We start from the raw sequence: 19,848 nt of genomic DNA on the forward strand, positions 1-19,848 counted from the left end.
GCGAGTGATGAGATATTATCTTTAGAAAAATAATAACGCTGACACAAAAAGGATAAATAGACTATTGCTCGGCTCAGTGCAAGGAAAACTCTGGATTTTACATTTTTCGTTGTCACTTTGGTCCACAAAAATGCCCATTGTTCTGATACACGTCCAGTCCATTGCGTATAACAAAAGAATGATACAAATTACGACAGATATGTCGCTAGTTATGATTAGACTGTGATCTGAGGAATGACATTTGAAAATAACTTTCCCCAGCAGAAGACCATTATTTTCACAACATATTTTCATCCAAACCGCAAGGGTAATTTTACAAACATTAGGCAACACATTTTATTAAGCAGTTAGATATAACTGTTTTAAACGTTTCTAAAAGTTTCACAATATGCCTACGTTTGGAGATTAAAAGTACTTGCACTGTTATATGCAAACTAGGCAGATCCAGAATCTAAAGCCTAAACAATTATTTGGAGGACTTGCTGTTCTATTTCTGATAGCCTTATTTAATAAGTGGGCCGGAATTTGTGCAAGACAATCTATGCATAACAGCCAGTGCTGAGAAACAAACACACTTGAACAACAAGCTCGGTCTGCCACTTAAACCAGGAGGGCAAGGAGAGAAAAGTGTCCCATAGTCACTGACATGTCAGAAAAGGCCAAACTCCTAAGCATTAAAAAAAATTATTTTCATAGATAAATAAAATAAACAATTATAGTAATTTAACTTAGTTTCACGCACAATACATTTTTACCAGACCACAAACTATTCCTGTGACTTACATATTAAGAGTGGAATAACAGCGGGTGTTCAGCACACCATGTTCTGTTCAGGGAGATGGGCAGCAAGTCATTTCTAAATCTCCAGTTGCAGGTGGACACTGATAATATTCTAATTATTATTGAATTATGAATTAGGGACCTTATACTGGTTAGCTAAATCTTTTCTTGTCAAATGAATTTTTGTTCAGCATATTTCTTATAATCCTGTAATTGTGCAATATGTGCTTAGACTCTGCTTGAGCTGGCCAAACGCTTAGGTAAAGAAGAACCCACAGACTGCGTAATGAGAGAGGCGTTTTTTTTCCAAAAGGAAATGCTGTAACATCCATTCTGTGGATGTTTATTAATAACAAGTTATTGAAACAGTTAGGCTAGCCTCCTGGTTCACCTTACAACTGGGATAGGCAATGCCGGAAACACAAACTCAGCCAGTTGAAACTTAATCACAACTGGATGCAGGCCAGTCAAAACCAATTTATATATATTTTCCCCCCAGTTAGTTGAAACCCCCAAGCTGTGGCACAGCCCAGCGGGGACCCTCTGTAGATGGAGAGCTTCTCCATACTTCCCTGAAATCTGAGTTGGAAACATGCATGTACAAGCCTAATCTGTGTAGTCACAAATATGTCGAACCTATCATGGTCCACTACTTTAGGTTGAATGCTATGCTAATTTGAACAGATGCATTTGTTTTGTTTGAATACATCACTCTACATCATTACCCCAAAAACAACATCAAGTCCATAGGAACTGGGAAAGCAGGACTTTAGCATATAAAACCAGCTTTTATTGAACCAGTTCACATTTAAAGACTGCTACGATCCTATACAGTAAACAAAAAAACTAGACATTAGACCCTAGGATTTTAATTTTAAAAATATTTACACAGTACCTTCAATATACATTTCAAGAGAGAAAGTCCCATAATCCATTAATTAGAGAGCATTTTTAAGTGTTACTCTTAGTTTATCACCATAATCCCAGCAACAGTATACTGCAGCTTGCAGTCTTCTAATAAGACGATTCAGTGTTATTAGGCAGCTTAAAAAACGAGACTCAAAAGGACACCTATATTACAGTTGTTATAGATACATATTTTTTTCAACATGCAAAAAGACAAGACACGGTACCGTCAGATAAAGAAAACTAATTTTACAGTGACAAAAGTGGGGCCCTTATTAGCTAAACCGGGCGTGGCACTGGGATGTCACACCTCCTCTCTGATGGGTGTGCACGCTGAGAAGAAGCCGTTTTGGCAGGCCAGAACCCGTCTCCTCTTCCTCAGGAAGCTGGCTGATCTCCACTCGTCTTCATCATCCTCCTCCTCTTCCTCCTCATCCACTGTGTTTGGCTTTCTGTCCAGCTTTAGGTCAGTTTGGAGCTGGCCGATATCACAGATCTCCTTCAGCACCTGAGAATATATGCATTATATTACATGCCATGGCCAGGCACATACTATGTGTTACTTACCACAAAGCATACAGCTCACAACCTCTTACCATCTACAGCTCATCTAACGCTCCTATTGCGTGTACACAACCTTGTAGCAGAGGTTCAACTGCATACAGAAACTTGTACTGGCTACCTCGAACCTCTGCATCACTCCCCCGTTCTTCCCCTTCATAAGTTGTTTGATATCTGTGCTCATCTACTTAAAAAAAAAAAAAAAAAAACCATAAAAGTGGTTGCAGGTTGCGTTTGTACTACAATGTAAAAGAGTCAGATATCTGCATAGGCCTTTATGGCCAGGCGAATACTGGTTGATATTAATTCAGAATGTCCAATTCACGTCCTGATGGTGATGATGGAGCACTCGCATCCTCTCTAGTAAATAAGGATGAAAATAATGTCAGCTGAGATTTATTTTATTCTTGCTGGTTTACGAGGCTTTTTGAAGAGGAGTTCTGTGATTACCTGAATACCTAGTATCTGAGCTCACAAAATCTGGTATTATGGACAGGTCTAGGGGGGAATATGTTGGGGCGTTGGGAAAGCTACTGTAGGATATATTGTGGATAGCCTAATCTAACTGAGGAAGGTGCAGGCCATGTTTACCAACTACCATTATTTAAAGTGTGTAAGTATTTGCTGTGGCATTTATAAAGGCACACACTGATGTCGATAAAGAAATACACTACAGGAAATGCGTCCCAACCATAATGGAGTGAGCTCACCTTCATAGTGGGCGTGACACAGGGCGGCTTGAAGAAGCTGGAGTCCCCAGAGCCAACGGCAGTGGGGTCTTCTGGGGTGAATGCCTCACCCATTTCACTGGTGTCCTGTAGTCATTGGTAAGGTTAAATATTTGAATATCAGACAGCAAGTGCTTAAAAACTGGACTGCGGGCTAAAGCAGAGCAGAATTCTTGCTTACGGCGTTGGCTGCTCGGGTCTCCACGACGCGGCGCTCCCTGTGGTCACACTGGCAGTTCTCCCCGCAATTCATCTTGCCAGAGCGACAACAGCAAAGCTTGTTGCCACAGCAACCATTAGAGGCACACTGCAGAAAGGAGAGATGACCACACAACTGCAGAAGACAGTCTACAACACTGATTTCACTGGCACCACCAGGGAATGTTTCATTAACTGGAACGAGGAATAAAATTTAATGCGTCAGTTATGAGGGTTAATAGCGACACCATCTCCATTATCAAAGCCACCGGTGTCCTGTTGAGATCTTTCCTTCGCTACAGTGTGTGGTCTTTGGGTGACCACTGTAGTGTAAGCATGAAAATTCATATAACTTCAGATATTTCTGATTGAGCCCAGTTCAACGGCTTGCTCTAGAGTCCTTTCGCTCATCATACCCCTGTTATCGAGGAGTTTTTCCGGAAGTACTGGCGTCCTCTCTTCTTCTGGGGGACCCCCTTGTCCGTCTCCTCTTCCTGGTCCGAGTCGGAAGGGGACACGTGCACCTCAAGGTCAGCGGCGTGGGCCAGAACGGGCACTCTGGTTTTCGGGATGCAGCGGCCTTTGGGCTTCAAGGGCGGCTGACGGACCAAAAGCAAAATCGAACGGCAACGCGATCACTCAAACGCTCCCACACAGAGCAGCTGAGGACAGGCAGGGGCTCTCCTTCAGCACTGCTGCAGCGCCGCAGTCCCCCTGCTTTCACAATGCCACCATAAGCATTTAGTGGCTCAGCCGAGACCACAGCACTGATTGCGCCGATCTCTCGCAAATTATGTAAGGCTGTGTTGACACAAAATGGAGTCTTTGCCATGAGACACTTAAATGAGGGCTATGCGGTACGGAAACAGCTGAAAGTGGGTCTTTAACCCTCACTGAATGCAGATGACTGAGAGCTTTTAATGCGCGAGGGTTCTAAGTGTAGAATGCACAGACATGGTACAGGCTCACCGTAGGAGGGACGAACTCAAAGGATGAGTCTGGGGATTGACCTGGTTCCACAAACAGGTTATTCATTTTCTTCCCACTGGTCACCTGGAGAAAGGTGAGTTTCTGTGCACAGTGGATGAAAGAATAAACGCCAATGAAAGTATTCATATGTGCTGAAGATCACCCACGTACTGTAGATCAACTTCTGAATTGCAAAATGGCAGAATTTGGAACTAATAGCTGAGAGCTTGCATTACCTGTCTGTACCAGCCATTCTCAGTCAACAGCCGCTGGTTCTGTTCACTGAGCTCCTTCATCTTCTCAATCTCCTCCTCCTGTCAACAGTCATCCCCACATTTGTCAGCAAAGCAATGACATCAAGCAAAATTGCAGGTCTGTTTAATCAAAGACCAATGAGGAGACACGTGATGCAAGTTCAAACGACTGCGTGCAATGTGTGCGAGGGGGACGAGAGCGAGAGCGAGATTCGCTCGGCTCACCTGGAACTTTAAACGCTGCAGTAACTCGTGCTCTCTTGATGAAATCTTTCTCTCTCCCTCCTTCCCCCCCTCCTCCAGTGTAGCAGGTTTACCCTGTAACTGACTGAGAAGATACAGAACCTGGGGAAACAACGCAGAAGTTAAATTGACAGGTTATTATCCCATTAAGGTGACAAATATGTGATTAGAATATTCTTAGCTGAACATTCTAATGCTGATGTAACCATCACTACTGTTAATTGAAAGCAGTGGAGTTCTATAACACTGACTTAGAAACATTCCAAAAAAACTTACGCTTCAAAGGGTGAAAGCACAGTTACTGGACACATTGCAATTTGCCAAGTGCTCTGCTTGGTCATGGAATGTGTGATCTGTGACTCACCTTCTCTTGGTGTCTCTGCTCCAGCTCCACCAGATGGCTCTGGTGCTCCATGTCCATGGTGGACATGAGCTTCCGCTCGTCGTACAGCGCCCTCTGCAGGTCACAGTAGTTGGCCCTTTCCTGTTTAAGCTCGCTCTCCAGTCTGGTGCTCAGGAGCTTTGCTGACACCAGCTAAACGGGAGAGACGGTCCAAGTAAGAAAGACTGTTTTCAAATCAGCATTTCTCCTTAACTTTAATTTAATGCAATCCTAACATTCTCTTCATAAACAAATTCTGATTAGTTTGTTTTACTGATTGTTTAACTTGCCAAACTATAATTGCGATTGACAAAATTATTCTTGCTTTAAATCTTAAAAGCTAAGGACAAATGTTGACTGCAGCCAAAGTCGTAATTAGACAGAAATATTACAATTAATGACACCTTCATTATTTGTTCCTTTGACTTGACATAAAATGATGCAAGAACATAAGAAATTCACAATGTCTACTGCAGCATATTCAAAGGACTGTGGAACTATATTTTTCCTATCTTGGCTATTCTGTCCACACATTTGACAGACAGCAAGAAAAGCTGCAGACTGATGGCCAATCACGGCCGCCGCCCCTCCTTCTCTCGCTGACCTCGGACATGAGGAACTTGAGGGCGCACTTGGCCTCGACGATGGTGTTGACGGAGTCCCAGCGCTGCTTCACCCGCTCCTCGCCGTCGGCGTCCAGCACCTTCTGCTGCAGGTCCGTGATCTGGGCGCTCCTGGCAAAGCCGGAGGGGACAGGGACGCGGGCGTTAGCCACGCTAGCGCCTCCGCGGGCCGGCGGCTCGGCTCGTTCAGAGGCGCGTAGGAAAACTGACCTGAGCTCCATCTCCATCTCCAGGTTCTTCACCTGTTTCCCCAGGGAGACCTCCTCCTCCCCCTGGCTCTCCAGCTCAGCGATGGTGAAGGTGCGGCGCTGGGGGAAAGGGGAGACGGCGGGAACGTATTTCATATTAGCTCTATCTGACTGCCCAAAACAATATAAATTTGTCCTGCAACACATTTGTCCTGTGTTGCAGGACAATATAAATTTGTCCTGCAACACAATCCACCGACAAAACACTGAACGCTACAGTGCCAATGCTGACTTTGCGCTTTTAGCAGCACTGGTATTCAGGGAAGTTTGGCAGGGGGAAGGGTCTCTCCCTCCACACTCACTCGGACTTTGGCAGCGGGCTGCTCCCCCGACTCCATTCTCTCTTTGAGCTGGGAGATCTCCTCGGCCAGGATCTTCCTGTCCTCCAGCAGGTCCTGCAGGTGGCGCCGCGCCTCCTCCATGCTCACCAGCACCTCCACCTCGTTCAGGAGCCAGCTCTGTGGGTCCAGCAGCGAGGAGGAGCAGCAGGAGGAGCCAAACCAAAACATCAATGATAGCATAGCGTGGACAATAGCATTCACTAAGAACAACAGACAAGTAATAAGTGGTGCATCTGTGCAGGCTTAGACAGACTTTAGAATGGCCATTGGAATACATCATCTTTAACTTATACAAGAACTAAGTAGTCATATGGTATAAAGAAACAGCTGGACTATTTTAACACCAGTTATTCTGGAGGGATACAGGAGTTTCCCTAACACAAAAAAATAAATAAGTATGGAGGTAAATGTTTGCTTTGGGAACTTGCCACATGCAGTATGTACACACTATACACATATGCCATGAAACCCCCTCCCTAATTTTGGTGTGAGAATACCTTGACTCTCCCAGCAGCCCCTTCTATTCCTCGATTCTCCACCTCCTTTCGTTTCTCCACCGCCTCGCTCCTCTTCAGCAGGGCATCCTTCAGGCGCTTGTTGGCTGCTGCAGCCTGTTAGCGCACATGTTAGCCTCTCTGTCACTTCTCGCACACAACCCCGTTTCATATTCCGCGATGCTTCAAATGTCAAGTTCACACATCTTTCACACTGCTTCACGTGGAACACACACCTTTTTTTTTTTACCTTCAATACACATAACTACTTGCTGTTACACATCACAACCCTAATTTCTCATTGCATGCACACAACCCCACACACACACACACACGCACACGCACATAGGGTAATATATTTTACACATTCATTCGGTTATTCTCCGGGTGCCTTCACAGTAACCCCAGATATCAATCATAAGTGGTAGAAGATTTCCCAAGGCTCTAAGGGATCCCATCCAGTTTGTGAATAAGATGAGCTAGAGCCATGTCGTGGTGCCCTGAGCTCTCTCCCTGCACACCAGCAGTGTGACAGCAAACAGACAAAGGGAAAGAAGGGAAAGTGGTCTCGCCTCCTCGGTCTTGCGGCGCAAAACGTTGGCCTGTTTCCGGAAGTCCCTCTCCAGCTTCAGCATCTCATAGTTCCTCTTGCGGTCCTGCAGGTGTTCAAAGCAGGAAAAGGCATCAAATCAGCCCTACATGCCAGTAACAGCATATTCTACACAAGCAAGAGAAAATTGAATGGGTTTTCCAGTGTATGGTGGGAACACAAGTTGTATGAATGGCTTGCCAATGTGAAGACCCAGAGTGCATGCATATATACACACGGACACACAGATGCAGACAGAGAGACAGACACACACCTTTTCTTTGAGCTGGAGAACCTCCCGTTCCTTCTTGTGTTTCCACAGACGGAACTTGTCAGTGTCCTCCTTCATCTGCTTCATCAGCTGTGCTCTCTGTGACTTCATGGCCTACAATTCACACGGTACAGGTGAGCCACTTTCCCCGCACCCACATTTAGTCTTCACTGCCCCTTCCTACAGCTGTGAGTTATATCCCACGTGAGGCGACGCAGGTTAATTCACTGGAGCCTTAGGTAATAATACTGACCACTACAGAGCCATTATCTGAACCATTATATTAGTTGCTCCCTCCTACCAAACAAATTCAGAACAATAGTCCAAAAACGTACAATCCTTTCTGCCTCTTAAAAAGGCCCAGTTTCCTACACCATTAAGGCTCAGCTCTTCCAGCGGCCTTCACCTGGATCTCCTGGTTGAGTTTGGTCACGTTGCGCAGGGACGACTCCTTGAGCTTCAGCAGCTTGGCCTGCTCCTGAAGCTGCTTCTTCAGCTCCGTGATCTGAGCCTCCAGCTCCTGCAGCCGCTGCCTGCGCTGATCGCTGAGCCTGCGGGGGGGGGGGCAAACATGATTTGTTTTGGCATGGATGGGTGTGCAAAATGTGTGTCCACATTAACAGAAGGAGGATTTGCAGAGATGGTACGGGCCTACAAATACAACTGGGTATTCAAAAATGAAAAACTCTTCTTTGAGACTTCAAATTGCACTTTAAAAAACAGAATTGCAGTGGAAGATGAGCATAAATCCATTTTAAGTGCACTAAAGTTATTTGGCTAGACACACAAGGTTAGAGTACGCAACTAAACTGGGATAGTCTATTCCAGTCTTTCTCAGCGATGAACAAGCTGCTAACCTGCCATTAACTGGCAGGAGGACGGAGTGTGGCACAGTGGGTAAGGAACTGCGCTTGTAACCGAAAGGTCGTAGGTTCGAATCCCGGGTAAGGACACTGCCGTTGTACCCTTGAGCAAGGTACTTAACCTGCATTGCTTCAGTATATATCCAGCTGTATAAATGGATACAATGTAAAGTGCTAAGTAAAAAAAAAAAGTTGTGTAAGTCGCTCTGGATAAGAGCGTCTGCTAAATGCCTATAATGTAATGTAATGTAACTGAAAACAGTCAAAGTGCTTTGTCCTACTTGGTCTGGGTGACGTCCTTCTTGGTGGCGTGGAGGTCCAGGATGAGTTCCTCCTTCTCCTTCTGCAGTGATCCCACAGCTGTCTGAAGGCCCTTCATGTTCTCCTATGCAAGTTTATAGAGAAGACCAATTTCATGTCTTTAACTCAAACAGGCTCCTCAAGCTTCTTGCACTGGCAGTATCAAACTCTTAATTTTACCCATCTAATACTTCCACGGACGTCTTAACCAAGAAAGTGCTTTAAAGTGACCAGACCAAGCTCTTGGATGGAAGCCCCCTTGGACAGTATATTACACGATTCGGCAGGTCCTCGGTCCAGCCCAATACAAACAGCGAATTACCATTATTAACAGCGCATGACAAATCTTCCTATCGGCATCTCCTACTGCCATACCTGATATCTTTTCTGCATAGGCTCGAGCTGGTGGTCGTTCTGGCACATTTTCTTGACGAAGGCCTCCTTCAGGGCCAAAGCCTTATTTAGCTCAAGCAGCTCCTTGGACATCTGTGCCTGCTGCAGAGCATGCTGGGTAGTGAAGGACTCCATGGTGTTCTTGTCTGCCATCGTTACACTGGGAGCCTGGGTATGAAGGGAGAGGATAACAACATGCTAATCTTGTAAATTCGTTCAATAGGGGCTGTGTGTGGGGTAAGACTTAATGACATAAAATGCACACTGCAGGAAACAGAGCTGTGGTTTGAGATCACTGCATGACAAAAGGAAAATATCACATTACACATTTGTGCAAGTAGAAAAGATGTAAACATTAAACAGAATATTAGTATAATAATAATACTCATGCAAAAAGCAGTCCAAAATGTTTCACACAAACATAAAAGAGTAGAAATAAATAATAATAGTAATCATCACAAACAAGAAATCTGTGTATTTTTGCGTACGCCCGGTTTATATGCCACGATGACTCAAATAACGGACACAGTGCAACTATAGCAAAGTGGGCACACCGATAACACTCACCCCTGATGCATCCTCCCGGGGTCTCTGTTCCCCCTCCTTATCCAGGAGGGTGCCGTCCTCGGAGTGCGTGGCTTCTATGGACGCCACGATTCCTGCACTTTCGTCCTGAGGACAGACAGATCTTCAGCACTCACAGATGCAAGATCGCTCAGTGTCCTCCGTAATTGTGTGCAGATGCTTTTTAAAAATAACATTCCTATAACATTCTTGAAGCTTTACGGTTCTTGAAATTTGACAGTTATGGACTGCAAGGGAACACGGAGTACGAGTAGGTTATTCCAAAATTGACTTACCAAAGGTTTTCAGATTTTGGTACATTTTAATGCGTAACCCCACCACATTAAAAACAAAACATTCAATAAATGTGTGGAGTATGCCAAAGACTTGTACGGTCTGTCAGAACAAAAAAGTTAAATATTGAGTGTAAAGAACAGAAGGCTAAATTTTATGGTGGAAAATTCTCGTTTCCAGCGAGGAAGGTACCTGCAGCTGTACAATGACCTGCTGAAGATTCCGGATCACCTCCACATTCTCTTTCAGCTCCTGGTCCTCCAGGCTCTCTACTACCCTCTGCAGGTCAACCTTACAACTGTAGGGAGAAACACAGTCAACATGCAGCAAATGGGGAGGGCATTCATTTGCCTGATAAATGCATCTGAATGGATCAGTTCACAAACGTTTCATATTAACAGGAAGCAGTTATAGCGAGAAGTCCACTCACGCAGCGTGTCGCTTGAGTTCCTCCAGCTTGCTTTGCAGATTATCATTAGCTTGTTCAGTCTGGTGAAGCACAAGGAAAGTGACCGTGTTAAATCAAAAATCAAGCCAAAACCAAAGTTAAACCAAAAAGTAACCTTCAACCCAACTGACCCCATGGACCAATTTATTATCCCTGAAATCCTGATAGCGTATGAATGAATATAATCCATACACTGGTGTAGAAGGCTCTAACAGACGACTGTTCGATGTTTCTCCACCATACAAAGTTGGTGAAGGCAGTGATTATCGCCCCCTGCAGTGCTGTGTGGGGAGGTGTAGAGTGTAACTGTCACTAGGCAACGTGACGGAAGGGCAGGTTCTGACCAGGATGATCCTCTCAAACATTTGGGCAGTCTGGCCCACCGATTCGCTCAGCTCTCGGCTCAGCTTGGTGTTCTCCTCCTGCAGACAGGAGTTCTTCTCCAGGATCTCCGACATGTTCCCCAGAGGCTCAGACCTGCAGAGCAGCGGAGGAAAATGTGGAAGAGCTCTAGGGCACTTTCCGCTAAAATAGACTGTAAACCCGCAAATGAAATCAGCTAGCTTTAGCATAATGTACATGCAAGATTAATATTTTCAGTGCATTGGCAAGAGTTAATGTAAGAAAAGGAGAGACAACACAACAGAATTTCCATGTCATGGTCATGCTGAAAACTGTGTGAACCACAACTAGGTTTTCTGGCCTTTAAGTAAGTGGCATTGATGATCTGGTTACCACTTACCCAGAAAGCACTGGGGTAACTCCTCCACGTGCATGCAGCAGCATCACTTGCAACTCCTGGACCTGCCAGATCAACAGAAGGAAACGGCTGTAAGTTAAGGCTTTTGGTTAACTGGAGTGCAGCAGTCTATGGGCTGTCATGGGAAGTTTAGGAGGTCTTAGCTCCTTTTACTCCCATACTTATTCATGCAATTTGCGCCCCTCTGTAATCAGAGTCTCTCTTTAGAGCTCCCTCATAATGCTGCCTGCTCTACCTCCAGGCCTCTTGTTGCTGTCTTTAAGACAGGCTGTTAAAGCTCCGTTACTACACCTCAGAGGGAGGCCGTAAACAGCTGCCGCACTCCACTCAGTCGCAGTTTTCCTCCGACATCTTTACTAGGCCCTTTATTTCCTAATGCAGACTGCAGAGAAAGTAAGGGAACTCTCAACCAATACCTGTGCAGGTACTACATTTCAGAACCATGGGGTATTGGACATAGTACTTGGGTGTGAAGATGTACTCCTGGTAGGATTGGCGCACTTGTACAATGGCAGTTGAAGCGAGGCCATTGAGAACAGTTAAAAAGGGGGAAGGCCAATCGCTGCTCCGGTGCGGCCGACGCACCTGCTGTTTCAGCTTCTGCAGCTCGGCGGCCCGCGGGTCCACGTTGATGATGGGCTTGTTCTTGATTTTGCGCGCGCGGTCCGCGTAGCGCAGCGTGTTGATGGTCTCCTCCATGTTGGAGTCGGCCGGGCTCACGCACGCAATCATCAGGGTGTGGCTGTTACCGCCCAAAGAATCTGAAAAAACCAACGGGAGATTCCTATTGGTGGTTCATTATACAAACCCTGCATCACATAAGACCTGAAATGCCTCAGAACCCTATGCACTGGTAGACTCATTTCAACTCCTGAAATGCAAGGCACCTAAATGCTGAATTCTCTGCTGAAGAGTAAAATGCAAAATGAAGAGGAAGGGAAAGACGCTCACCCTGCAGCAAACGCGTCAGCTTGGAGTCCCTGTACGGCACGAAGGTGCCCCTCTTGGTCTCGTCTCCCAGGGCGCTGATGACGTTCCCCAGAGACAGGAGGCCGCGGTTAATGCTGATGCCTGAAACAGAGACGGGCATCAATCCAGACCAGCGATTACCTCCCTCAGAATCCCTCTTTACTGCTCAGGGCAGTGATCTTCATTCCCGGCCCTGGAGAGCCATAGGGTCTGCTGGTCATTGTTTTCTTAATATCAGTAAGCAGTTCAGACCCAAGAAACCGAGTGAGGCAAATGAACTGTGTAATTGACAGCTTCAATTGCTCAATTAAGTGCAGAGTAACAAAAAAAGCAGCTGACCCCGTGGCTCTCCAGGACAAGGAATGAAGATCAGTGGCTTAGGTCTTTAGACCATGAGAAATATTCATTCCACAGAAGGCACATTCCACAAAACAGTTTCAGTCTCAGGACAGACATCTCTCATTGAATTTACATTCATAGAGGGATTTTCACACGACAGCTCAGATGTGGATTTTAAGAGATCTACAACTCCCACACCTCAGTAGACAGCCTCCAATGACTGTGAAAAGAAATCGCTCTTGGAATTGAATTTCTAGCGATAAGGAATTATGTCAAACCTTTGGGATGATTTACCAGTGGATTTATTCAGACATTGAACTCACGTACCGTCTCCAGAAACGCCTCCAGATAGCACAGAGAGAAATGCAGTGTCAGAGTATGCCTTTTATGAGTACCAGACTGGGCAGAGGGCACACCCAAAGACATAGTTAAACTCCCGCCTAAAGGCCACCTGATCTGACACAGTGGAGAGGGAGCTCACCTTCTTTCAGGCGATCACCCTCCGCCTTGGTTTTCTTCTGCCGTTCAGAGCCAGCCAGATCTACCAGGTGTAGCTTGGAAACCACCGTGTCACTTCTGCACAGGGGAGGAAAGCACAACACTCACATTTAAGAAGAGTGCAGCCAGGCACCACATGAAGCGTATCTGTTAATCCAGGCCATTTACTGGGAAAACAGACCTCCTGGTTTTGGTGTGAAGTGGTATCACTTGTGTCCAACGTATATGGAAACTTTACTGATGGGATCCAGCTGTTGGACCACTTAAGGATTACAAATACATACAAAAAATATATGATCATTTGCTGCTGAAGAGTTGTGCAGCATAATAACGGTGCAGGACCAAGACCGGTGACCTGTCAGCACATTGCTGTGCTACTCTAAATTGCCTGTGAAGAGGGTGTGGGAGCAGAACGACTGGCCTCTCAGCATTGTTGCGCGTCTCTAAATTGGCGTGGGAGGTGCCAAAACTGACCTATCGGCGCCCCGGCGCTGCTCCAGCGTGACGGTGAAGATGGCGTGGGAGCGGGACGAGGCCGAGTTCATGGCGGTGGAGCCCACGGTTCGGGCCGAGTTCCCCAGCTCCAGGCAGCCCACCATCTCCGAGGCGCTGAACACCGTCCTCTCCGTCAGGCCCACAATCTGTGGGCCCCACCCACAGGGAGCATGTGATCAGGAAGTCATCACTCGCAAGAGATCAGCTTATTCCAGTCCGAACAAACCAATCACTTTCCCGTGCTCCCAAGCATGCTCACCTTAATGCCTTCCTTAGGGTCCTCTCGAATGCTGATCGGTTTGTCTTTGGAGGCACAGAGCAGGTCCAGGATCTCCTCATTATAAATCTGACATGCAAAGCAAAATCCGGGTTTACTATGTTTAAAGGACCGAAGAAGGAATCAGTATTGAGTACTACTTGAACACTGTTGCTATCCACTGCTCTCCAAGAGGGGGCACAAAACAGGAAGAGGGTTGTCAGTTTTGGATTTTACGCAAAAAATAGCAATCGGATTTCACTCTGGCTAACTGGAGACGCATCTGACTACCAAGTGAAATTGCGATGTGGTAAAATCTTATCCAGATACAATCCAGAAACAAGTCACATGATAGTCTATTGCTGATGTAACTAGCTCTCTACTACAAGAAAAAGTAAAAACAACTGTGATTCCAAACAGTGATTCCTCCCCAGTCTACACTCACAAATCTTCTGAAAGACAGGGTCAAAATCATACAAAAACAAGGAAGACTGAAAATAAATGTAGCTAGCAAGGCAACATCGGTTGAGCAAACAATTCCCTGCTCAGCGGCCCAGCAGAAACAGCAGAAAAACTGCCAGTGAGTCGGGATGCAAATGAAGAATAACGTTTGCTCCCGCTAAATCACACAAACGGCACATGTAAAATGGGGAATTTATGCTTCAAAAGTTCACAGCAGTGGCACTTCTGGCCATATATTAGGACTAAGTTGGCAGTGCAGTAGAATAAATTTTATTTGTAAAAACAACTGCAGTCAAAACAAGATGGGTTCAATTTATGTTTCAGCGAAATGGACTGTGCGACCATAAGGCAGATAAATTAAGCCAATTTAGACAGATAAGTTCAGCTGCAGTATTGTATTGTGGTTTGCGTACCAGAAATGTTCATCAGTTCTCTCCATATAATACATCTACAGTTTCAACAAAAGCTGTAGTATAAACAAGCAAGGATTTTTTTCACTGATATTATCCATATGTGGGGGAAAAAGACAATAAGAAATATAATTTGCAAAAAAAGATCTATCTGTGCCCATGAGAGAATTTCAACAATCTGTCCATTAGACATATTGGTTAACATAAGCAGTTTTGCTGCTGTACTTTGAAAACCAATGTGGATGTTTTTCCAAACTGTTTTCCAACTAGATCTACTAGTCAAAATCTAGGTACATTTCTCCCTGTGTAATTTGTCCGCAAAATGTCAAGTGTCATTTTGTAATTATCTAGTGACATATTATGCACATATTATTACACACACGTATCCTGTATTAGCATGTAATGCTACAAATTTACAAACTGTCAGTGACAAAACACTGAATTATATCTCCACTGCGTTTATGTTAATATCATTATACAGCAGGCATGCTGTCTGTTTGACTAAAATGATATATGACCAAAACTATTCTACCTGACAAACAAATCCCTTTTCAATACATTCACAATAAAGTCAGTGACAGCACACACCTCCAGGTAGGACACAGTGAGCATCATTTTATCGTCTGTCTCCCGGAAGATCCTTTTGATGACTCTTGGGATGACTCCGACAGAAGGGTCATCCTCCTGTGAAGACGTGTAGGTCCCTCCCATGGAAAACGTCTTCCCAGAACCCGTCTGTCCGTATGCCAGCACGGTGGCATTGTACCCTGCAGAGAGCACCATGGGTGAGCCTCACAGCACAGTTTCCCAAAACTGAGAAAGCCTAGTGTTGACCAAGACTGTTCATTAATTGGTTTGTGTGTGTGTGTGTAAGCACGCGCGCGCGTAACAGACCTTTGAAAAGTCCAGACAGCAACGATAAAACAGCAGTGTTGAACACTTCCTCTTGCTCGGTTGTCGGATCAAAAACATAGTCGTAAGTGAAAGCCTTGTCCTTGCCAACGATCAGCTTGAAAAAAACAGAAGATGGGAATTACGAACTCACTACGAATACCAGTGTACTTACTTTTCCATGGTGTTGCACTGCAAACATTACCGTTGTAAACTATCACGTTTTGAATGAAATTTGGCGTTTTCAAATGTAGTTTAATTGGTTCTACTGAACTGACGTCAGATTAGGCCACGTTTTTCCCCATTTCATAAATACAAAACAACCACGCACCAGCATTAATGATTATACGTACCTGGGCTTCTCCAGGCACAAAGGTAAGACAACACTGACATCCCTCATTGATTTCCTTGGGCACCAGTGGTCGGCATCTTAGGGCCACCCGCACTGGAATTACTTTCTCATCATCCTTTGTCATGTTGGGATTCCTGTAAAAAAACGTTTTCCAACTGTCGATCATTGTTCGAAGCTGTCATAAAGATGTGGACCAGTCATCAGTTTTCATTCATAGCACGGCCTAGTTATCGTGATCGGGGTGCAACTTACGCCACTTCTATTGCAGAAACTGTGCTCCCAACATTAATGCTACTTTTTATATAGCACTATCACTGTAGGTCGCATAGGTATAAAAACATCTTAAACAAACTTTACGTGCCGGCCAACACGCGGAAAGTAGCCTAATCATAATCTACCCATCACTAGTGATAGTCCATCAAAAAGCTGTCAACTCTGCAAACACTGGCTATCGTTACTAACTGTGGCGTTATATATCTAAATAGTTAGTAGTTGTCTAGTTGACAGCCGTCAGAACTTCGAATACATAACATGCTATTTAGCTAGCCAGCTATCTATGTAGTGTGCACAGCAGACGTGTTAGATTGAACGCGTAACGTTCTTTTGGGGTGTTAATGAAATAGTTACCTAGCAGTAAGCATTCATCACGTGTCTAAACAGCGAGTTTTATATTTCTGTAGGATCCGCGTTGATTTTATGAAGAGCTGCGAGTAGCAAATAAGACGACTCTCAGCGCTAAGTTAGCTGTCATGCAATACAAAATTGGCACGTCCAGTGTGTTGCATTTAGCAAGTGAAGTTCTGCTGGCACTACAGCTAGCTGGCTAGCTAATGCTTGCTAGGTGTGTTTGCTCAAGCTTATCGTGCAATATAATTAGCTAGACATCCAACTTGAATTGCTTCACACGAAGACAGCATTCACGTTTACTAGTAACTTGTGATTCTTAGCCAGCATTGACTAGCAATGCGTTCATCAACGTTTGCCAGCCACTAGCCAAAGTCCTTACCTTATCCGTTTTACAGCTCTGATCCGAAAGAAAATCTACTTTATTAGAATAGATACAATTGTATCAGCCACGTTAATGCTATGTAGCTAGCTATTATTTTATATTTCAATATCTAACTCTTGCGTTGCCTTCCATCAACAAGGTTTCTGTTTTGCTCCAACAAATTTAGACGGTATTGCGGTATTGCTATCCACTGTTGTAGCTAACAACATCCCGCAACTTTCAAAAAATCCGCTCCCACCCGAAACCAATGAGAGTGCACGTTTTTACGTCACTGAACCAGGGAGGAAATGGAAAACAAAACAGACTTTGAACTATTGCAATATTCATAGCCAGGGATATTAGTATCTTATTTAGCAAATTATAAAACGATTATAAGATTACTATTATCAGCCAATTATTAATATGCTTATTTTGTTAATACTTCGATAGACAATGTGGTCTATGTAAGAGGGATACTAGTCTAGATTATGTCGCTTCTTCTTTTATATTTTACATATAAAATGGTTTCTTACTCCGGTGTTATTCAGGTTAGCTTGCCGGTGTCGTGCAAAAAACCTTGTAGGCCTATTTCCATTTTTTTCCTTATCAGGCTCTGTGTAAGCCATGTGAATTTCATAACACAAGAATTAAAGTTGGTTAAAATCCCCAAATGACAAAATCATAACGCTCATCGGAAATTGAAAACAGAAGCAGTTTTCCCCGGTTCCTGAGAATTCCACTTTTTTAGATGTCCTATAAGCATTGCGCTAGATAGGAAAGTGGACTAAAATGCGTTTTGTAATTCTAATACTTTCCGACAGTTGTGCCATTAGGATTTATTACACCTCGTATCCTGCTGGGGGCGATATCACTCTTTGAAATACCAGTAAATAGAAATGAATTTTCAATATCTCATTAGAAGGTCAGTGTCAGAGAAGCGAATATTGCTTCAGATTTCATTATACATAAAGTGGTTCACCTGATTACCATCCAGTGTCCAGCTGCAAAATTCTGTACGCGTCTCTCCTCAGTGATACAGCCCAGCATTCTGTCTTATCTCAATACAATTTGCTCGATCTAAAAAAAAAAAAAATCAGCTAAAAAGTCAATTTTCTTTGCCACAGGAACAAATTTCTCTTATAGCTTCTGTATATGGGACATCCCATTCTATAGCAGACTTTAGCGTACAAATTCAGGCATCTGAACGCCTCCATGTGGACACATTAAAGTATACAATATTTATATTTAAAAAATACAGAAAATATCTAAGTTGTTTCTATCATAAGGTATAGCTTCCAGGTTAAACTGAAGGAATAACAATTCACAGTGCACACCAGCTGATGTCCTCCAGCATTAGTTTTATACCAAACATCCAATATTGCTGCAGGGATTCATTAAAAATCGGAGATTAAAAAAAAAAAGTTCAGTTTGTTAAGTGTTGCATTTCGGTACAGTAAAAAGGAACCTTCAGTGAAGAAATAGATGCTTGACATTCTGCATGGATTTTGGTCTGAAGAAATGACAACAAAATATTAGAATTGCATCTGCTGTTAGGATATATAATGAATATATCAATGAAGCTCTTATACGTAGCTTTTCACTTGCATATAATGTACTCTATTTTTACTTTTCTATGTTGTAGGAAAACATGAGAGCAAGCTAAAATTATTCATGTTTTCATTGCCAGGAAATCAGCTGTGCCATGTAATCAGGTGCAGGGGTAGTAGGCCCATAGGGCTCTTTGTGCTTTCCAAAGAGTCATATGTATTCCACGCATGCTGTCTGGCTGACACTATGACCCCTGTTGTGCTTTTGTTACCAGAGGCAGTAGATTATGTAGAGGTAAGTTGTGTGGCTCATTTTGCTTGGGGAAGAGCAGTAATTAAAAAGAGCAAGAGCGTACCCAAATCCAACCTGAGTCCCTCTCCATGGCCCTCTGTTGTCATGCTAATGCGGGCCGGTCCTCTGGAAGCCATCTGCCGCTCCGGAGGCACACGCGTGCAGCCATTGCAGACAGCCCCCATTATTGGCACCGATCCAGGCAGGACATGAAGCTTCTGAGTGATCGGCCTCCCGCGGCTAAACAACGTGGGACCCTCAATTAACAGCTCAAATCTGCACATAATTGCCACTTGTACAGTAACTGTGTCTGGCTTTTGGAAAAACGAGACCTAACTCTGGCTTTGTACCTTCCCAATCTTCATTATGCGCTGCACTGGTTTGAAATGTATAATATTAGCAATTAAGACTCAAAATTAATTTCCTGTTCATTTATAGTTTCTATGTCCCATCTCATCTTCTCTATATAAGTGGGCTAAACTGCAGCACTTCCCTGTCAATGGAACAAATAGCAATATTGATCAAGTCAACACAGAAACAAAGACAGAAGGCACTGTATTCAATAACAGTGAAGCCTGTTTATCTCTTGAAATTTATCATGCTATACTATACTTACTACCTTTTTTAAATCTCACAATCAAGACTGTCCCTGAAATATATTGTAATATTGCACTGTAATATAAATATAAAAATTATTTTAAGCCTCACTGCCACTTTCCACCCACAGGAACAATTTCCTCAGACCTTATTCTGATCAGTCAGCCCGCCCCTTGGAAAGCTTGATTAGTATTTAGGGAAGCTTAGAAATCCCTCCTCCCTAGCATCCAGATCTTAGACATCTGAAGTGCCTGAAATTGCACCCTTGTGATGCACTTTCCATTTAAATCCCTGACTAAAGTGCTCATTGTCTTCCAAGGGAGACTCTGAATAACTGACACCCTGATGATCTTGCTTATCCACAGTGGTCATAAACATGTCTTCCCTGAAAAGTGTTGATCAGAGGGTGAGTAGGTGAAATTACGAACAATCAGTGAATCAAGGGTGCAGCATCAAGTAGTTGTAGACCTAAAATATGAGATTTGACACCACTGTTGTATTTGGGAGCCAGAACATAGTCGGGAAAATTGCTTTAAATTCCAA

At 44.1% G+C, this 19,848-nt stretch overlaps 1 protein-coding gene across 1 annotated transcript; it reads right to left on the reverse strand.

Annotated features, from left to right (window-relative positions):
• Positions 1–1,548: 1,548 nt before the first annotated feature.
• LOC118222334 (chromosome-associated kinesin KIF4-like) lies at positions 1,549–17,127 on the reverse strand. The gene is made up of 31 exons (XM_035407825.1): positions 16,888–17,127; positions 15,883–16,015; positions 15,533–15,647; positions 15,227–15,405; positions 13,770–13,856; positions 13,490–13,656; positions 12,999–13,093; positions 12,161–12,280; positions 11,795–11,970; positions 11,192–11,253; positions 10,794–10,926; positions 10,432–10,490; positions 10,194–10,299; positions 9,711–9,815; positions 9,126–9,311; positions 8,732–8,835; positions 7,994–8,138; positions 7,591–7,701; positions 7,300–7,383; positions 6,731–6,844; positions 6,195–6,350; positions 5,855–5,952; positions 5,626–5,755; positions 5,004–5,174; positions 4,622–4,741; positions 4,379–4,456; positions 4,143–4,244; positions 3,590–3,772; positions 3,157–3,282; positions 2,958–3,062; positions 1,549–2,194 (listed from the first exon to the last, which is right to left on the reverse strand). Exons 2-31 carry the CDS (start codon positions 16,003–16,005, stop codon positions 1,991–1,993), a joined length of 3,744 nt encoding a protein of 1,247 aa, XP_035263716.1. The 5' UTR covers positions 16,006–16,015; positions 16,888–17,127; the 3' UTR covers positions 1,549–1,990.
• Positions 17,128–19,848: the final 2,721 nt, after the last annotated feature.

This window comes from Anguilla anguilla, chromosome 3 (assembly GCF_013347855.1).
Source record: "Anguilla anguilla isolate fAngAng1 chromosome 3, fAngAng1.pri, whole genome shotgun sequence".
Lineage (NCBI taxonomy): Eukaryota > Metazoa > Chordata > Actinopteri > Anguilliformes > Anguillidae > Anguilla > Anguilla anguilla.